General features: G+C 38.1%; 1 protein-coding gene across 2 annotated transcripts in view; it reads left to right on the forward strand.

Annotated features, from left to right (window-relative positions):
• The first annotated feature begins 9,864 nt into the window (after positions 1-9,864).
• CENPC (centromere protein C) overlaps positions 9,865-18,493 on the forward strand; it is a 91,679-nt gene continuing 83,050 nt past the window's right edge. Inside the window, exons 1-2 of one of the 2 annotated variants that reach the window (XM_032848191.1) lie at positions 9,865-9,994; positions 15,150-15,196. In XM_032848191.1, coding sequence (XP_032704082.1) covers positions 9,977-9,994; positions 15,150-15,196 — 65 coding nt within the window. In that variant the 5' untranslated portion in view covers positions 9,865-9,976. The remainder of the gene's footprint in view (positions 9,995-15,149; positions 15,197-18,493) is intronic. The other variant, XM_032848282.1, reaches the window with a different exon arrangement.

The raw sequence follows: 18,493 nt of genomic DNA on the forward strand, positions 1-18,493 counted from the left end.
CCTGGGTCCAAAATTCATTCAGTCGTTGCATGTGAGAAAGGGTCTGTGAGAGACCAGATTTGGCTCAGCACTGTGCAAGAAATGATGGGAGAAGGAACAGTGGTGGAACCTGGTATGTTTTGCAAGGATCCTGAGAAGTTCCACCATTTCTTATTTCACCTTTGGTATTTCAGATTTACTCTAGATTTAGTATAGATCAGGCCTGAGCATTCCCTCCAGTTAGACCAGCTGATTTCTGGAACTCAAAATAAGGCAGGAATCTCCAGTCTCTTCTTCCTTTCCTAGTGGAGACATCACATGGTTTCCCCCCACCAGTATGGATATCCATCGGGTAGGCATCTATAGATGTGTGCAGCCAAATTGTCTACAAAGTGAGGTATAATAATACAAACCAATTATTTGTAAACTAGAGGAGAGTGTTAAATGCATCATCAAAATGAAAATACTTTGAAACAGAAATTGGGAGTTGAAGATTTAAAATTACTCCTTTGCTTTTATATTAAGTCAAGACCTGCTTCCTATTATTACTCAAACCTTCTAATGATAAAATATAAATCCAGCTTTTTTTTTTTTTTGAGACAAAGCCATGCTATTTTTTAGTCTCAATGTAATAGGGAAATGAATTGATTGACAAAAGAAAACCTCCTGATTTTGATAAATGACCTAATCCACCTTTTGGGAGCTGGGAGCTGGTGTAATAGGGAGGAAAGGATAAGGGGGATGAGAACTGAGAATGGAAAGAGAAAGGGGAGGGAGGCAGGATGCTGTGAGCTAGTAGTAGTTGGAATATGAGAAAAGCAGTCACTGGCCTTAAGGCCAGAGTGTTTCATGGGAGAAAAGAATGCCTCTGAGAAATGCAAACATAGCAATATTTCTGAGAAATAATCATCTAGTTAATTATGTCTCTCTTACCTTTAAAAAATAAACAAAATTAAAGAAAAATGAGCTTATCTGCTTAAGTTGCTTTGGCTTGTGATTTGCAAGTTACATTAATTGTTGATATACCAATGTTCAAATTATGTCTCCTGACAAAAACAACTCCAAGCTGGCAAAAATCCTGCTGAACCATGATTAGCCAGTTAGACCTGTCCATCGTTTCCAACATCATAGTACAACCGCATCATTACAATGGAAATGCTCTTAAGAGATACCTCAAATTCTAGGTGGTGAATAATGGATTTTTAGGTAAGGAATCATAGTAGAAAAAGTATTTGGGTGTAGAGAGAGAGAAAAGTTGATTTTGCTATAAACCATCTCTGAGCCCTTGACCAAACCATCTAACTTACCTGGGCTCATGGCTCCTCTTCTTGTCTCCAGAACTGTAATACGTTTCTCAGTCGTCTACTTTTCACACTTTTCTTCTCTGATTCATTTAAAACGCAGTATAATCAAGTCACTCCCCTGCTTAAAACACTTCGATGGATTCTCACTGCTTTTGAGAGTCATTCTTTCATTTTTGTCGTTCAACACTTTAAGGAACACCAAACAATGTGCTCTAGGAACTTCAGTTACTCCCAATTCTCTCAATATTTCATGGTATCTCCCATCTCATCATAACTTTCTAATCACTATATATCTTGTTTGCACGCTCTTCTTCTTGTTAAAAATGACACTTCCTACCCATCCTTCAAGATTTCCATTGAATATATCCTTGTCTGCTAAGATTCCCTAATTTCCTGAAGCCTTCCCCATCTCCAGGGAGAAAGTTTATTGCTCTCATCCTGCATTCCATAGCACCTTACAGATTTTTTAATTATAATATTTGTTCTGTTGTATTTTAGTTATTGGTATATATTCTGTATTAACAGGAAACTGAGTTTTTCAAATACAGGGATTGTGTTGAAATTGAAGTTGATAAGAAATAGGTTGCAGTGGGGCATCTGGATGGCTCAGTGGGTTAAAGCCTCTGCCTTCAGCTCAGGTCATGATCCCAGGGTGCTGGGATCGAGCCCTGCATCAGGCTCTCTGCTCAGCAGGGAGCCTGCTTCCCCTCCTCTCTCTCTGCCTGCCTCTCTGCCTACTTGTGATCTCTGTCTGTCAAATAAATAAATAAAGTCTTAAAAAAAAAAAAAAGAAATAGGTTGCAGTAACCATTTGTTAAATGAATAACTTCTAGCTAGAAAATCTAATTCTAATTTGGGAGTTTTTAGCCTCTGCTGTGCAGAAGCTTCTTTTTTTCTGATATGTGTGAACACTGGTTGACATAGGATTCTTATGTTGCCATGTAGATCATGGTACCATCAAAATACTACACCCTCACTAAGTGCAATTATTATAGCCATCATCAGTAACTGTGCCACAAGAGTTTGTTATACATCAGATAGGTGGTTAATACAATGCAGCAAGTTTGAATGGAGTATAAGATTAACTCATGTAACACCAAAATCTCAGTGCTCTTTTGAGACATTTATGTTATAATGCAATTCAAATGAATGCACATTTTTACAACAGTTAAGTTTCTCTAAAGTACTTTATCATCCACTTATTAAAAATGATTCAATCAGTAAGTCTTTATAGGAGCCCCCAAAACGTCCTCTGTACCTCCAGATTTCTGACCTTTGTTTTACTTAATGTTTATTGATGCCTTTTGCCATTTTCATCACAATTCATTGCAGTAAATTTTGGAGATGTTTGAATTGAATACATTTGTGTTTACAATCAATAACTGAAGAATACAGCTTTAATTTTAACAACTATGTGGAATACGTTGTGCCATGGTGAGTCATTATTATTCAATAAAATATTTCTACTAGGTCTTTTGGAACTGGAAAAAAACGGGGGGTAGGAAACACTGTTGTAGAAGTGATATTAGTAGCTCTGTCCGAGTGGTTTAATTTGCTAACACAATTTTTAGCACAAAGTGTTGCATCTAAGATATATATCTTATATCTAAGATATGAGTTTTTCTAGTTATATGTTCTCACTATTTTTGTAGTGTAGGGTGTAATTCATATTACTGGGAAGCATTTCTTAGATGTCACATAGATATAGGACACACACTGGTTTCTAAATGACTTGAGTCATTAACACAGTGGTAGCTTTGAATAAAAACTCAAATCTCAGGGTGCCTGGGTGGCTCAGTGGGTTAAAGCCGCTGCCTTTGGCTCAGGTCATGATCCCAGGGGCCTGGGATCAAGCCCTGTGTTGGGCTATCTGCTGGGTGGAGAGCCTGCTTCCCCCCAACCTCTCTCTGCCTGCCTCTCTGCCTACTTGTGATCTCTGCCTGTCAAATAAATAAATAAAAAATCTTTAAAAAACAACAACAACAACAACTCAAATCTCCAGATACGATGATAGTCGGTGTGTGGGGGGGTTAAGAACAATAATGAATTTGGTTTTAACCACGTCAAGCTCAATATACAGAAAGGTTAGTTCTACATTTTTCTTCCTTTCGGCTTCATTTAAGTTCCACTACCGCTGTTTTATGGGATAAGGTAGATTGGTGCTCAATATCCATTTCCAGCCCCTTCCAGTGTGCCATTCTTTACTGCAGAGGCTGAAAAGCTGAAAACTACCTACCCAGAATTTTCTGCAGCTAGAGCTGGGATGCATTCCATATTAGCAAGGAAGAATGAAATCAGAATTTATTCTAAGTTTGTTTTTTTTGTTTTTTTTTTCTAAAGGGAAGCATGGTCAGTAGACATCTCATTTTTCTGTGGCAACACTATCAGAAGTCCCCACATCTGATCACTGGTTTCATGGTGGTGATAGTCAAAGCATGAATATCAGTGTTCTGATACCTATCATGACAGGTATGGTGTGTTTCTGGAGCCAGAAGCTATAATGAGGCTTCCTGCTCATGGAGACTTCTTATTTGTCATGTCTTCCTAGACATGGCGTTTTGTAACTGCAGTGACTTCCTGATGACAAGGTGGCAGTACGGCTCTGGAGGCTGTGGCATCAGCATCAGCTTCCCAAGTTTTCAGTTTGCAGTAGCAGCAGGCTTTTGGTGGTTTAGTTCCATAGTGTCTTTGGGAATGATTCCTGAAAGCCCCCAATACATTATTTCTCCATCTCTCCCAACAATTCTGTAAACAGATAAATGTCTATTAGTAGAGGCCCCTTTTGGCCTAAGTTAGCTATTATGAATTCTATTCTATAGAATTGACCCCTCATCTATACAGCTCTGCACTGTCTATGGGAAGAAGTGAAAAATTATGTTAACAATGAAGGTGCTCCGTAACCTAGTTCCATTTTGCAAACATGAGCCCTCTACAGTATCTGACAGTTTTTCTCTGTGTCAGCAGCACGTCATTTCTGATTCATGCCTTTGCTAGCAGTTTATTTTCCTACTTCTTTCACCCCTTAAATCTCTTATGACTAGGTAATGCCTGGAAGCTACAGTGTGGGCACTTTATTATTTATGAAACTCTACAGGCACTTGAATTGATAAACATCTATCATGCTCTATAAATACTTAAAATAATTTCTTATTTTTTCCTCATAAATGGAAAACTCATATAAGTTTTAGAAAAAAAACCAGGTCTTTGGGCGTAAAGAAGAAAATGAAAATCACATGCTATTCCACCAGCCACGGAGAGCATTGTTTGGACGAGTACCACAACTTTTTGGACACTTTTTCTCTAGTTGTGTGTATTTATATGATCAGATTAGTACATGCTGTTTGATAAACTGCATTTTTCATATAATGTATTTACAGCAAATTTTCATGTCAATAAATATTAACATTCATTATTTAAATTTTTGCCTAGTACCACCAGAGTAATTGAAGTCTTTGCAAGGTTAAAATTCTAATGCAGAAAGTATATCATTAAGCTTTTGAAAATGTAATTGTGCTTTTTTTAGCTTCTTTTTTTAATTGAAGTATGATTGACACATGTTATATTAGTTTCAGCTGTACAAGATAGTGTATCTAAATTAAATGCGTTTTAAGGAACAAAAGCTCCTTTTTAAGGATTATGCTGATCAGAAGTAAACTATAGGTTGCAAAACGGAGACCCAGAGAATAGTGCATTTGTTTTGTTCCTCTAGTTATTGATTTAAAAAAATTTTTGTAGTAAACTCTATCCCCAAGGTGGGACTCTTAACTCTCAAACTCTGAGATCCAGGGTTACGGGCTCTACTTACCCAACCAACCACTCCTGTTGTTTTCTTGTTAAGAGCAACAATGTATACATAATAGAATTCAATTGCAAGTAAGAGTCAAACACTTGTCACAGAGGTAACTGTGCTTTTTAAACAGCACTCTAAAATTAAGAACTTGCCGGGGACCTTTAAACCAACCCAGAGTAAAATTGTGTGGGTTTTTTTGTTTTGTTTTGTTTTGTGAACGTTGCTGCCACCTACCTGCATATTGCAAACACACTTTATTAATGTGGCAATTAGAGTCTTAGTAGAGCCTTTCTATCTGAGAATAATTTTGTCAGAAAAGGATACTTAAAGAGAATGTACTTAACACAAGGAATAATGTTTCTCAGTAAGGAATTTTAAAAATTGAAATGTTATATTAAAAAATACATTCCAAAAAGTAAACTCCAAAATTATTCAAATAAGTTTATTTCACTATAGTAAATTTTAAATTATAATTGCAACATCTTTAATTTTTACAAATTTGATTTTTGGAGTGCAATTTTTTTTGCAGAATTCTCTTACAGTAATTTGGTAACATTTTCATTTTTGACTTTTGCAGAATTTTTTTTTTTTTGCAAAAATTCTGAAAACACCTGCAATTTTATTAATGCCATTTTGCCCTCTCATTTCACTATGAAAAGTTTCAGACATACACGGAAGCTAAAAGAGCAGTATTAATAAACACCTACGCATACCATATAGTTTCAGTAATTGTTAGTGTTTTGCCATGTTTGCTTTAACTATATCTCTATTTTATTTATTTATTTATTTAAAAAATTTTTATTTATTCATTTGACAGACATAGATCACAAGTAGGCAGAGAGGCAGGCAGAGAGAGGGAGAAGCAGGCCTCCCATTCCAGGGAGCCCGGCACGGGACTCGATCCCAGGACCCTGGGATCATGACCGGAGCTGAAGGCAGAGGCCTTAACCCACTGAGCCACCCAGGTGCCCCTCTATCTACTTTCTAAATATATTTTTTTTAAGATTTAATTTTTTAAAGTAATCTCTGCAGTGAAATTGGGGCTCGAACTTACAACCCTGAGGTCATGAGTCACATGTTCCACTGACTGAGCCAACCAGGCACCTCTATACCTTTTTTGCAACTGAACCAATTTAAAGTACTTAGAAACATCACATTTTACCCCTCAGTACTTAAATACGTATATCCTTATCCGAAAAGAATAAGGGCATTCTCAAAACAACAGCAATATAATATCTAAGAAAATTTTACATTTTCCTGTCATTTATTTATTTAAAAAAAAGATTTTATTTATTTGACAGAGAGAGAGATTACAAGTAGGCAGAGAGGCAGGCAGAGAGAAAGGAGGGAAGCAGGCTCCCTGCTGAGCAGAGAGCCTCGGAGATGCGGTGCTCCATCCCAGGACCCTGAGATCATGACCTGAGCCAAAGGCAGAGGCTTAACCCACTGAGCCACCCAGGCACCCCACATTTTTCCTATCATTTAATAATCAATTACTATTTTAGTTTTCCATTTTTTAATGCTCTTTATGGCTTCTTCGTTTTTACTCAGACTGACCCTAATTCACACACTGCATTTGGCTGATATCTCTCTCTCTGTCTCTCTACTGGCCTGACCCCCTGAGCTTGCACATGTGAATCATAAAGTGCCAGAGGCGACCTCAGTTCCATTATAGTGTTAAAATCCCTTCTGAATATTCATCCCAAATCCTAATAAGAGGAGCCTGTTTTCCCTTGTTTGGAAGACACTGTTTTGGAAATTAATCCCTGTGATCTCCTTGTTTGTACAAGTAAAATTGACCCCGTGAGGCAACTCTACCTGGGGTAACCTGACATAACTCATCAAGGAGTGGGCCTACTTTGGTTTGTTAACATTCTCTCTAATGCCCTTAATTTTTTTAAGTCAAGTTTATTGAGGTATGATTTACAGCAAAAGTCATCCTTTCTGAGAGTTTTGATTCAGTTCTGAGAGTTCTGACAAAAATACCAGAGTATTACAACCACCATTATAATTGAGATATAGACTATTTTCACCATCTTAAAAGTTCCCTCATGGCCTTTGCTGTCAGCATCTTTAATCCCCAACTTCATCTCCGGGCAACTACTGGTCTAATTTCTATTTGTACAGTTTTATGTAGTCACATATATGGAATCATACAGGAGGTTGTCTTCAATGTCTGGCCTCTTTTACTTAGTATAATGCTTTTGAGATTCATCTGAGTTGTTGCATGTATCAGTAGTTTTTTTTTTTTTTTTTTTTTTTTAAGATTTTATTTATTTATTTATTTCACAGACAGAGATTACAAGTAGGCAGAGAGGTAGGCAGAGAGAGGGGGAAGCAGGCTCCCCGCTGAGCAGACAGCCCGACACAGGGCTCCATCCCAGGACCCTGGGATCATGACCTGAGCCGAAGGCAGAGGCTTTAACCCACTGAGCCACCCAGGTGCCCCCAGTAGTTTGTTTTTATAGCTGAGGAATATTCTGCTGTATGGATGTACTACAGTTTGTTTGTTTACCAGTTGATGGCATATAACTGGCTTGGGTTTATTATGAATAAAGACAATTTTTGATTTTAATAGCAATTGTGTTATAATTTCTAAAACAAATTTATTTTTAGAGTGCCATTTTTAAGGTCTAAGATATGCTTTAAAATCATTTTAACAATTGCCAATTTAAAATTATCTACATAAAATCCTAAGTAACTAAATGTGTCTACTACCCTTTCAAGTTAAATTTCTGGTTACTTTATTTCCCATATACCCATCTGATATACATACTTCCATAGACTGATACACACACACACACACACACACACACACATATATACCACTCCTTACCTAGTTTAAGTAGTTGTGATGGAAAACTTCAAGATTTAGTCAGTTGCCATAGAAGTTCATAAGGAGCCATCTGGATGTATTCTGGGGGCCAGGGGGCCCATAATGACAAATCTGAGTTTTATAAACATCAGTTAATTAATGAGCAACCCTATTTTTGGATGGTAAAAACATGGTGGAGCTATTAAATAGGAGGACAGATGCCGAGGGAACTAAAAAATTTTGTTTGGGAATGGTGGAGTCTCCATAACTTTGGTTTTCATAAAGCTACTGCTCCCTTTTCTCTGTAGAACAGGCCAGTTCATCACCAACAGCATTTTACACCATGTCAAGTTTCTCAAAATACCTCTGAGAGTCACTGTCTCCAGTGGAATCATTTTACATGTGGAAATTTTACACATGTGATCGTGCTTGCTAAAATATCCACTGAGAGGTAAAAAGTGTATAGTGATTATGTGCTCAGTTCTAGAGTCAGAACACCAGGGTTCATCCCCAGTTCTGTTCTTTAATTGTAGTGTAATTTGGGGCAGGTTCCTTAAACACTGTCCCAGTTCTGTTGTCAGTAAAATGGGGATATTAGTCATCTTTTCTTAAGAGGAATGTTCTAAGAATTAAGTTACTGCAGGGAGAGAATTAAGAAAAAAAAAAAAAACACTTGGCATGCAGTATGAACTAAATAAGTGATAGTTATTATAATCTATTCCAAATGTGACAGTATCAAATTATATTATGTAGTCTGATTGACAAAACTTCTGCTAGATCAAGTAAAAAACTCCATAATATATCAAGCATTACTTACTGAATTCTTAGTATGTTCCAGGCATTTCACCTAGATATAAAAGGAATTAACCCAATAGCTCAGCAGTTTTACAGACATTTTACAGACAAGGGACTTGGGAAAGAAATAGTTTAATTAACTTGCCCACTATGGCAGAATTTGTGGAGCAGAATGGAATCTAGCCTGATTGTAGAGTTAATATATAGCCTCTTTTCCCTACCAAAAATAAATTAAAAAACCCTTAGCAGGAGATAAAATTTGTTAAATCATGACAAGTTTTAAAAGTTTATTAGCTCTACTCTTGATTAATGGATTGATTCAGTATTTTGTTTAAACTTCTCACGCAAATTTTTATTAAGTCACAAAAAAAGAACGGTTTCATAGAATCATAAAATGGACAAGTTTTCAGAGCATCTAATTTAGCTCTCCCATTATATAACTATGTTAAGGAAACACCCAGAATGGTGCCACAATTTGTCCTACATGACATTGCTAATGGCTGAGTAGATTTCAAGACACCTGATTAGGACTCCTTTCGGGACATCATACTTAAATGACATATATTTACCTTGGTCATTTTGTTGGCAATGCTTCATGAAAATATTACCCACATATGTGAAAAAAGAATAGATCATCATCATCATATTATTTTTACTTTCAGAGTTGATGCATAGATGGGCTACAGGCGGTTGACAAGTCTGCACAGTCAAATATTCCTCTTCAAACAACTTCTGCAATTTCTACCTCTTATCCACCCGAGTATTATTTTTTTACTCTATAATAGAACCCCCGACAAGTCTCACACTGGGTTCAAGGGCAAAGGCCGCTCTCCAGACGGTGTCCAGCTGAGAAAAACTCGTTTCAAGCTCAGTCTCCGCTTGGCTGGGGAGCAAAGGAGGATCAAGCGTTCCGAGAAATGGAGGGCGGGGCTGCGGGAAAGACGGGGCGGGGCTACGGTGGGCACTGCGAAGGGCGGAACTGTTGGGAGTGTCCAGGGAAGGAGAGAGCCCGTAACGGCTCTCTATTGGGTCGCTCGTCTCGTTTTGCGCATGTGCAGACCGTTTCAAACCGCGGTGTTTGCTGGGCGCGGTGCCTGTGGGGCCGAACCAATGGCTGAGGACCGGCGGTAGCGCGCTTACTGGCTCGCAGGTCCCTCGATTTTGCCGCCCTCCCACCTCAGGCTCCTGGGGCGCCGTCTAACTGCTCCTCCCGCGACTCTGGGCAGTGCCTGGCTTCTTCGAGCCACGGCCCGCGAGGACTTCCGTGCCAGACGCCAGGGGCCGGGTGGGAACATGGCTGCGTCGGGTCTGGTAAGTGCAGGCTCTTGCCGTTCTGGTGAGCGGGAGCTCGGCCGCCCCGTGCCCCGGCGCTCGGGGCGGGGGAGAATGAAATGTTTAGCCTGTGCTGTGGCTTCTTGGAGATTTCAGCGGGAAAGCCCGCGAATTTTTTGCGATGAACACTGATCGTATGCCGATAGCCAGAGTTAATGTTCGTGTTGTTTCCTCAAGGTTTCTTTTAATTTTGGTTGCGATGGCATCTTTCTCTTCAGAGAATCTTGTGATTTAAACTTTTTTTTTTTTTTTTTTTTTGGCCTAACTTTACTTCTTAGTCCTCCAAATAATTTTCTGTCGGTAGAAGTATTGGGGCGCCTTCAAAGTCTGGACTTGATGGTCTGGAGAAGCAGATTATTTGTACATAAGTATCTTATTGAGAAAGTTTTCCTGAGGGCAGCTGTTAATTAAAAGGCGCTTAAGGTGGGAATGACTCAAGGGGGGCGGGCACTCGTTTTTTGTTTCCGTCTCTGGGCTCCCTTGATGGTCACTCTTCTATATTTCACACTTTGCTTATGGTTACTGTGTATTTTACAACCCCTATCAGTGCCTGTCCTAGTGTATTTCCTGCTTTCTCTCTCCCCTTTTAAGAAAATCTTGCTCAGGGATCTCCCCTTTATGTAAAGTTATAAATGTGTGCTTGTACGCATGGAGATGTGTGAAAGGATGCTGGAGAGCGTACTTTTTACTGTGAGCACGCACACTGTTTACATTATGTAGAATTAAAAAAAAGAGAATAAGGCCATTTTCATTGGGGGGGGGAATAAAATTTACCAAATGCCCACAGTTCCTTTTAAAAAAGTTCTTTTTTTTTTTTTTTTTTTTTTTAAGTCTTAGGTTCTTAGCAAAATTAAGCAGGAAGTCACAGAGATTTTCCATACCCCCTTACTCCCGCACATGCATAGCCACCCCTGTTATCAGTATCCCCCACCAGAGTGCTACATCTGTTACACTGGATGAACCTATATTGACACATCGTTATTGCTCAAAGTCCATAGTGTACCATAGGGTTCGCTCCTGGTGTTGTACACTCTGTCAGTTTGGACAAAAATGCAATGACAGGCATCCATCATTGTGGTGTCCTGTAGACCGTGTTTTCACAGCCCTGTATATCCTTTGTGTTCTGTCCATTGACCCCTTCCTCCCCACACAGCTCTTGTAACCATTCATCTTTTTACCATCTTCATAGTTTTTACTTTTTCCAGAATGTCATCTACTTGGAATCACACATACATAGCCTTTTCAGATTGACTTTCATTTGACATTACACATTTATCCTTCGTACCTTTTCATGGCTTGATAGTTCTTTCCTTTAAGTGCTGAATAATAGTCCGTGGTCTGGATATACCACAGTTTACCCGTTCACCTGACATCTGGTTGCTTTCAAGTTTGGCAGTTATAGGTAAAGTGGCTCTATGGGATGCCTGGGTGGCTCAGTTGGTTAAGCGACTGCCTTGGGCTCGCTGGGTCATGATCCTGGAGTCCCGGCATTGAGTCCCACATGGGGCTCCCTGCTCGGCAGGGAGTCTGCTTCTCCCTCTGACCCTCCCACTTCTCATGCTCGTTCTCTCTCTCACACTCTCTCAAATAAATAAATAAATAAAATCTTTTGAATTAAAAAAAAAGTAAAGTTGCTCTAAACATCTGCGTGCAGATTGTTGTATGGACAGTTGTGTGGACAACTCCCTTGGGTAAATACCAAGCAGTATGATAGCTAAGTCATGGTAAGAGTCTCTTCAGTTTTGTAAAAACCACCAAACTCTTCCAAAGTGGCTGTACATTTGGAATTTTTACATTCAAAAATAAATGAGAGTTTCTGTTGCGCATTTGAAGTTGTTGGGTGTTCTAGATTTTGGTCATTCTAATAGGTATAGTGGTATCTCATTGTTTTAATTTGCTTTTGATGAAATATGATGTGGAACATCTTTTCGTATGCTTATTTACCATCTGTACATCTTGGTACGTGAAGTGTAAGGTCCATTTATTTATTTATTTATTTATCTTTTTAAAAGATTTTATTTATTTATTTGACAGAGAGAGGTCACAAGTAGGCAGAGAGGCAGGCAGAGAGAGAGAGAGAGAGAGAGGAGGAAGCAGGTTCCCTGCTGAGCAGAGAGCGCGATGCGGGGCTCCATTTCAGGACCCTGAGATCACGACCTGGAGCCGAAGGCAGAGGCTTAACCCACTGAGACACTCAGGTGCCCCAGGTCCATTTATTTTTTTAATTGGGTTGTTTGTTTTCTTACTGTTGACTTTTAAGCATTGTTTCTATATTTTGGATAATAGTTCTTACCAGATGTGTCTTTTGCAAATATTTTCTTCCAGCCTGTTGCTCGTCCTCTCATTCTCCTTTTACATTTTTTTTTAAAGCATGATCAGGGTTTTATTTGGATAAATGTTGGCATGGATTTAAAATCTGCAATTGATAATAATAGCATCAATCATGTTAATAAACTCTTTTCTCATTGTGATCTCTGCCTTTCTTTTAAGAATTTCTTCTTTTTTGAGAATGTTGCTGTTCAGAATTTGGGAAGCTTAGACTGGTTGAAATTAGTCTCAGTTCTCATACTGACGGAATTTCTTGTTTTTCATGACCCCAGTCAGTCTTCTATAATCATTACCCTTGTCTAGCTCACCTTCTTTAAAGAAAAACATTTTTTTTTTAAGATTTTTTTTTTAAGATTTTATTTATTTATTTGACACAGAGAAAGAGAGAGAGAGATCACGAGTAGGCAGAGAGTCAGGCAGAGAGAGAGGGGGAAGCAGGCTCCCTGCTGAGCAGAGAGCACGATGTGGGGCTTGATCCCAGGACTCTGAGATCATGACCTGAGCCGAAGGCAGAGGCTTAACCCACTGAGCCACCCAGGCGCTCCAAGAAAAACATTTTTAATCTAAGTTTGTGGTCTCACTTATTTAGTATATCAAAGACATAAGAAAATGGTGTTTGTGTGGTGTATAATATACTAGACAAGGCTCTGGGAAGAATATAAATAGCTTATCATGAAGTCCCTGCTCTCAAGTTTTTAAAAATCAAATAGAGGTCTTCAGGTTTTTAAAAATCAAATAAGAGGTCTTCATCTTGTTGAATAATTGAGTCAAAAATCCTTTAGGTGGGGTCAGGCAAGGTAGGAGATCCCTATGGTGGGAAACTACAATGGCCCAGAGCCCTGTGTTGGAGCCTGAGTACAGTCAGGAGAGTGTTCAGTTCAGGATGTCACAGCATGAGTGGGGTAAAGAGACTGTTTATATGTGGTGGGGTCATTTATAGCCCATTGGGCCAAGAGATATGAGGCTCAATAAATATTTGGTATTGATAATATTTTTTAAAGCATGCTGTTCATCCTGTTACTACCCAGTTTTCAACTAGGATTGATTTAACAATTAAAGATAGAACCCTAAGTATCTCAAATATCCTCTCGGTTTCCAAAATCAGCATGTCTCTGTGTTTTATTTTTCCTGTTGTTCCCAGTGATGAGGCTGTTTCCTAGTTGGAGTTAATGATTTTTTTCTTTCTGGAAGCATCCTAGCATTTCTTAGTCTCACTTTTTCAGAAATTTCACTATTATGGCCTAGGTATGGATCCTCTTAAATTCATCATGCTGGCTATATGCTCTACAGATTTAGGGAATTTGTGTATTTTCTCAGAGTATATCTCTTTTCTTTTTCTTTGTTCTTTTTGGAATAACAATTGGTCAGAAGTTGGACCTCCTGATTTTTGGAACTTTTTTGTTTCTCCCATTTTCTACTTCTTCTTCATTTTTTGGTCTTTTTTTTTTTCCCCCTCTCAGACGTATCTTATCTTTTTCATAATTACTGCTTTTTTTATTTTAGGCAAAAATGTTTTTAATTATTAGGAATTTTTCTTGGGCTCAGCATAGTATACCACTTTTGTTTTATGAGTCCAGTATTTCAAATCTCTTTTCCACGTAGTAATTAGAGTTTTGTTTTTTGTTTTTACATTTTCTTTCTCTCTCTCTCTCTTTTTTCTCTTTCATAGAAGCCTAGCTTGGGTGGCTCAGTCAGTTAAGTATCTACCTTCTGCTCCGGTCAGGATCCCAAGGTCCTGGGATGGAGTCCCTCGTTGGGCTCCTTGCTCTGCAGGGAACCAGCTTCTCCTTCTGCCCACCACTCTCTCTGCCTGTGCTCTCTTTCTCTTTCTCTCTAACAAATAAATAAATAGAATCTTTAAAAAAAATCTTAAAAAAAAATAGAAGGTTTGTTGACACTCAATGTTACATTACTTTCAAATGTACAACATAAAAATTTGACAGGTTTATATGTTGGGTTATGCTCTTTTTTTCTCATTCTTGGTTTCCGTTTTCTCTTGGGCCTTTTTCTTTTCCATTTTTAAAATTCGTCTTGATTTTCCTGTTTTGTTTAGAGACTTTTAAATGTCTGGTGATCCATAGATGCTGGTGGTATTTAAGACTGAAACAATAGAATACAGTTTTTTAGCTCTGTATTTAAATTCAGTTAGTCAGTTAGCTCTGTGTTGATGGGGTGGGGATGTGGGAGTCTTTTATTCTGTTGTTCATTCCCTTTCTCACTCTTTCCTCCTTCATATTTCGAGTTTCCTAGTTCTGCATTGTTACGGCTTTTCCCTGGGCGGATTAGCTTTACGACCCATCAAAAACTGGATCCTCCGAGCTTACTTTTGGCTGCTACTGCTTTTATTCTGCTTCATTAACATACTCCCATTTTTTTCCATCTTCTGGAAATTTGTTAAATTTTTTTGTTAATAGGTGGTCCTCTCTTCCACTCTCTTTTTCATTGCTGTTTTATGTCATTTTAGTGCTTAACTATTATTCTACAGGGATCTGCCCGCAAGTAAAGGAGATAAGTAGATATTGCTAGTCAACCAATTTGAATTATTAGAAGCACAGATAGTTGGAATTTTGATGATGGAAAAGGTATGGAGGCAGGTAGAGGAAAAGGAGAAAGATGGAATAAATCCCAGGGTGAGCAAACAGTATAAGCAAAGATTTTGAAACAGTAGATATGAGGCAAGTTCTCTTTCACTTGATCCAGATGAATTCTTCTTTATAGTATTATAATGGGCAATTATCAAAACTTGCTGAATGAATAAATGAGGAACTTAAATTTTCACCAGTTGAATGATTTACTTTTCTTTTAGGATCATCTCAAAAATGACTACAGAAGAAGATTTTGCCGACCTTCCAGGTGAGTTATATATTTAAGCTTTTAAAGTCATTTTTATTTCTATCTTCAGAAAGTGATTTTTAAATGAAGAAGGGAAAATTCCTTCTAACAATGATTTCTGTGCCCACTGATTAAGTATAGTCTACTTAGTGATTTTGTATTAACAGAAATATTAATGCAAGCACTGTAGTGACTTAGCAGCAGTGAGGAAAGAAATTCAGCTGATAAATTATGGTTCAGGAAGGATCAGTCTTAGTTCTGACTGACAGTCATAGGGAAAGCACTCTGTAGAGTGGATTGAATGGTAATATTACAAAGATGCAGCTTATTTGGTGGGGCTAAAAGAAAACATGGGTGTAGGTTATAAACAGGCAATATAGAGTCTTTATAGTCTGGAACTGTTCAGTATCTTGACTGTGGTGGTGATATCTGAACCTACAGATGTCATAAATTGCACAGAACTAGGTATTAACATAAACCCGCAAACGAGTACAGTTGACCCTTGAACATCTTGGGGGTTAGGGTTGCTGACCACTATAAAGCTGAAAATCCTCATGTAATTTTTGACTCCCCCAAAGCTTCTACTAACAGCCTGCTGTTGCCTGGAAGCCTTACCAATAACATAAATAATCAACACATACTTTGTATACTGTATATTATATACTGTATTCTACAATAAAATAAGCTAAAGAATAGAAAATGTTATTAAGAAAATCATAAGGAAACACAATTACAGTACTGTACTGTATTGGTAACAGTAAGTTTCTGTTGCCTGCTTACAAGAAGAATTGTCTTTTATTACCTACATTAATATAGTCTTATACAAAACACTGTAGATGTATGTATATTACTAGCACTAGACATCAGACGTGAAAAAGTGTGGGAAAGAAATTCATATTTATTTACAAATATAACAGGTATTGATTGATAAAGAAGCAGCAGTATGATTGCTTTATGGTAGCCTGGTGTGATCAATATGATTGTTTTATGGTAGCCTAGTCTATACACTAATGAATAAATTGTTGTAAAATTTTTACAGCATACAGCATATGGTATTATAGTTATATTCATAATATAGTTTGGAAACATTGTTACTCTTTTATTAAACCACTTACCTGTGAGGAGAGACATACTGTATGGTAATATAATTCTTTGAAAGGAAAGTTAAAGACAGTAAGATAACACATTATTAATTTTATATTAAATATCACTCACCTTATGCCTATGTAAAGATAGGCTATCCACTTCCATCAAGTTTGCACAAGATGTTCTACACAATGAATACTTAGATGATGATGATGACAATGACACACAAATGTTTCATACGTTTCTTGCCATACAGTTACTAGATTTTCACATGTGCACGCACACATACATCGTTCATTAATGATATGGCATGCTGATTATTTACTGTTCGTTAAGCGGAAGTGGATCATCACAAAGATCTCTATACCTCATTGTCTTCACACTGAACAGGCTGAAGAGGAGGAGAAAGAGCTGAGGTGATTTGTTAAAAGTGTGATGGAGGCAGAAGAGGTGGGGGAGGTAAAAGGGGAGGCAGGAGAGGCAGGCATGCTTGCTATAACTTGGTACAATTATATCATAACTTTTGTCTGATGTTTGCTTTTTCATTTCTCTAAAATTGATTTTATATGGTACCAGTGGTGCCAATCCTTCTGCTGTTTACCTTATTTTCACTGTCTGTTATGACAGTTAGAAGGTCCATGTCATAAAAGAGGCCGAAAACAGTCTTGAGTAATTAGAGGCCTCTATCAGATTGTCTAATGTCAATTTGTTTTCTGATAGTGCTTCTACATCTCCTACCTCGTCTGGTACTGATTTAGAAGTGCTCATCTCCAGATAGTCATCTTCTGTTAATTCCTCTGGTATTGATGTCTGTTAGCTCTTTAATTTCTCCAAGGTCCTTATTTTGAAACCCTGTACCCCAACCTTTTTTGCCATATCCCCAAACTCTTTCATGACTTTCCTTGTTTGGCTCTATCATAAATCCTGTGAAGTCATGTATTACATCTGCACATAGTTTCCTCCAGCAGGAGTTTATTGCGTTGGGCTTAATGGTTTTCATAGCTTTTTCTCTAACAATAATGGTATCTTCAATGCTGTAATCCTTCCAGACTTTCGTGATGTTTTCTCTGTTACATATTCCATAGCATAGAGAACCATGTGTAATGAGTCTTTACGGTCCTTATGATCCTCTATTCTAGAGGCTGAATTTGAGAAGTTGTGTTGGGGGCACGTATACCATTTTGACTCCTTCAGTGTTGAACTCTTGGGGTTTTGGGTGGCCAGTGGCATTTTTAATATCAGAAGAACTTTAAAAGACATATAGATCCTTACTGGTAGGATACCTCCTGAGTTCAGGGACAAAGCACTGGTAGAACCAGTCCAGAAGAAGGATTCTCATTGCCCAGCTTTCTTGATATAGTACAACCCAAAATCTGGCAGCTGGTGTTTATCTTTTTCCTTCAAAGCTGGGGTTTAGCAGTTTTGTAGACAAGTCAGTCCTGATTATTATTATTTGCACAAAACAGTAGAGTTAGCCTATCCTTTGCTTGCTTCTCTTCCTTAATAATAAATGTCCTCTATGGCATGTTTTTTTTTAGAATAGAACAATTTTGTCTGCTTTAAAATATGTTTACACAGAGTTCCTTTTTACTCAGTGATTTTCTTTTTCTGCCCCCCCCTTTTTTTTTTTTTTAGAAAAGTAGCTTTATTTATTTGAGAGAGAGAGAGAGAGCATATGTATAAGCAGGGGGAGGGGCAGAGAGAGTAGGAGACAAGCAGACTCCTTTTTGTGAGGGGAGCTCGATGAGGGGCTTGATCTCAGGATCCTGAGCCAAAACCAAGAGTTGGATAATTAACTGACTGAGCCCTCTTTTTTTTTTTTTTTGAGAGAGAGAAGGAGTGTGGGAGCAGGCATGCAAGCAGGAGGGAGGGGCAGAGGGACAGGGAGAGAGATAATCTTAAGCAGGCTCCATGCCTAGCATGGAACCCGATATAGGGCATATTCTCATGACCCTGATACCATGATCTGAGCTGAAATCAAAAGTCGGATGCCCAACTGACTGAGCCGTTTTTATTATTATTATTATTATTATTATTATTATTTTGAGAGAGTGTGCACAAGCAGTGGGGACAGTGGATGGGCAGAGAGAGAAGGGAGAACATTTTAAGCAGACTGCACTGAGTGGGGAGCTCAGTCTCATGATCCTGAGATCATGACTTGAACTGCAGCATCTGGGAACTTGTATGCTGCCTTTTTTTTTTTTTTTTTTTTTTTTTTTTTTTTTTTTTTTT

Source organism: Lontra canadensis, unplaced genomic scaffold (assembly GCF_010015895.1).
Source record: "Lontra canadensis isolate GAN:19392208 unplaced genomic scaffold, GSC_riverotter_1.0 scaffold1, whole genome shotgun sequence".
NCBI lineage: Eukaryota > Metazoa > Chordata > Mammalia > Carnivora > Mustelidae > Lontra > Lontra canadensis.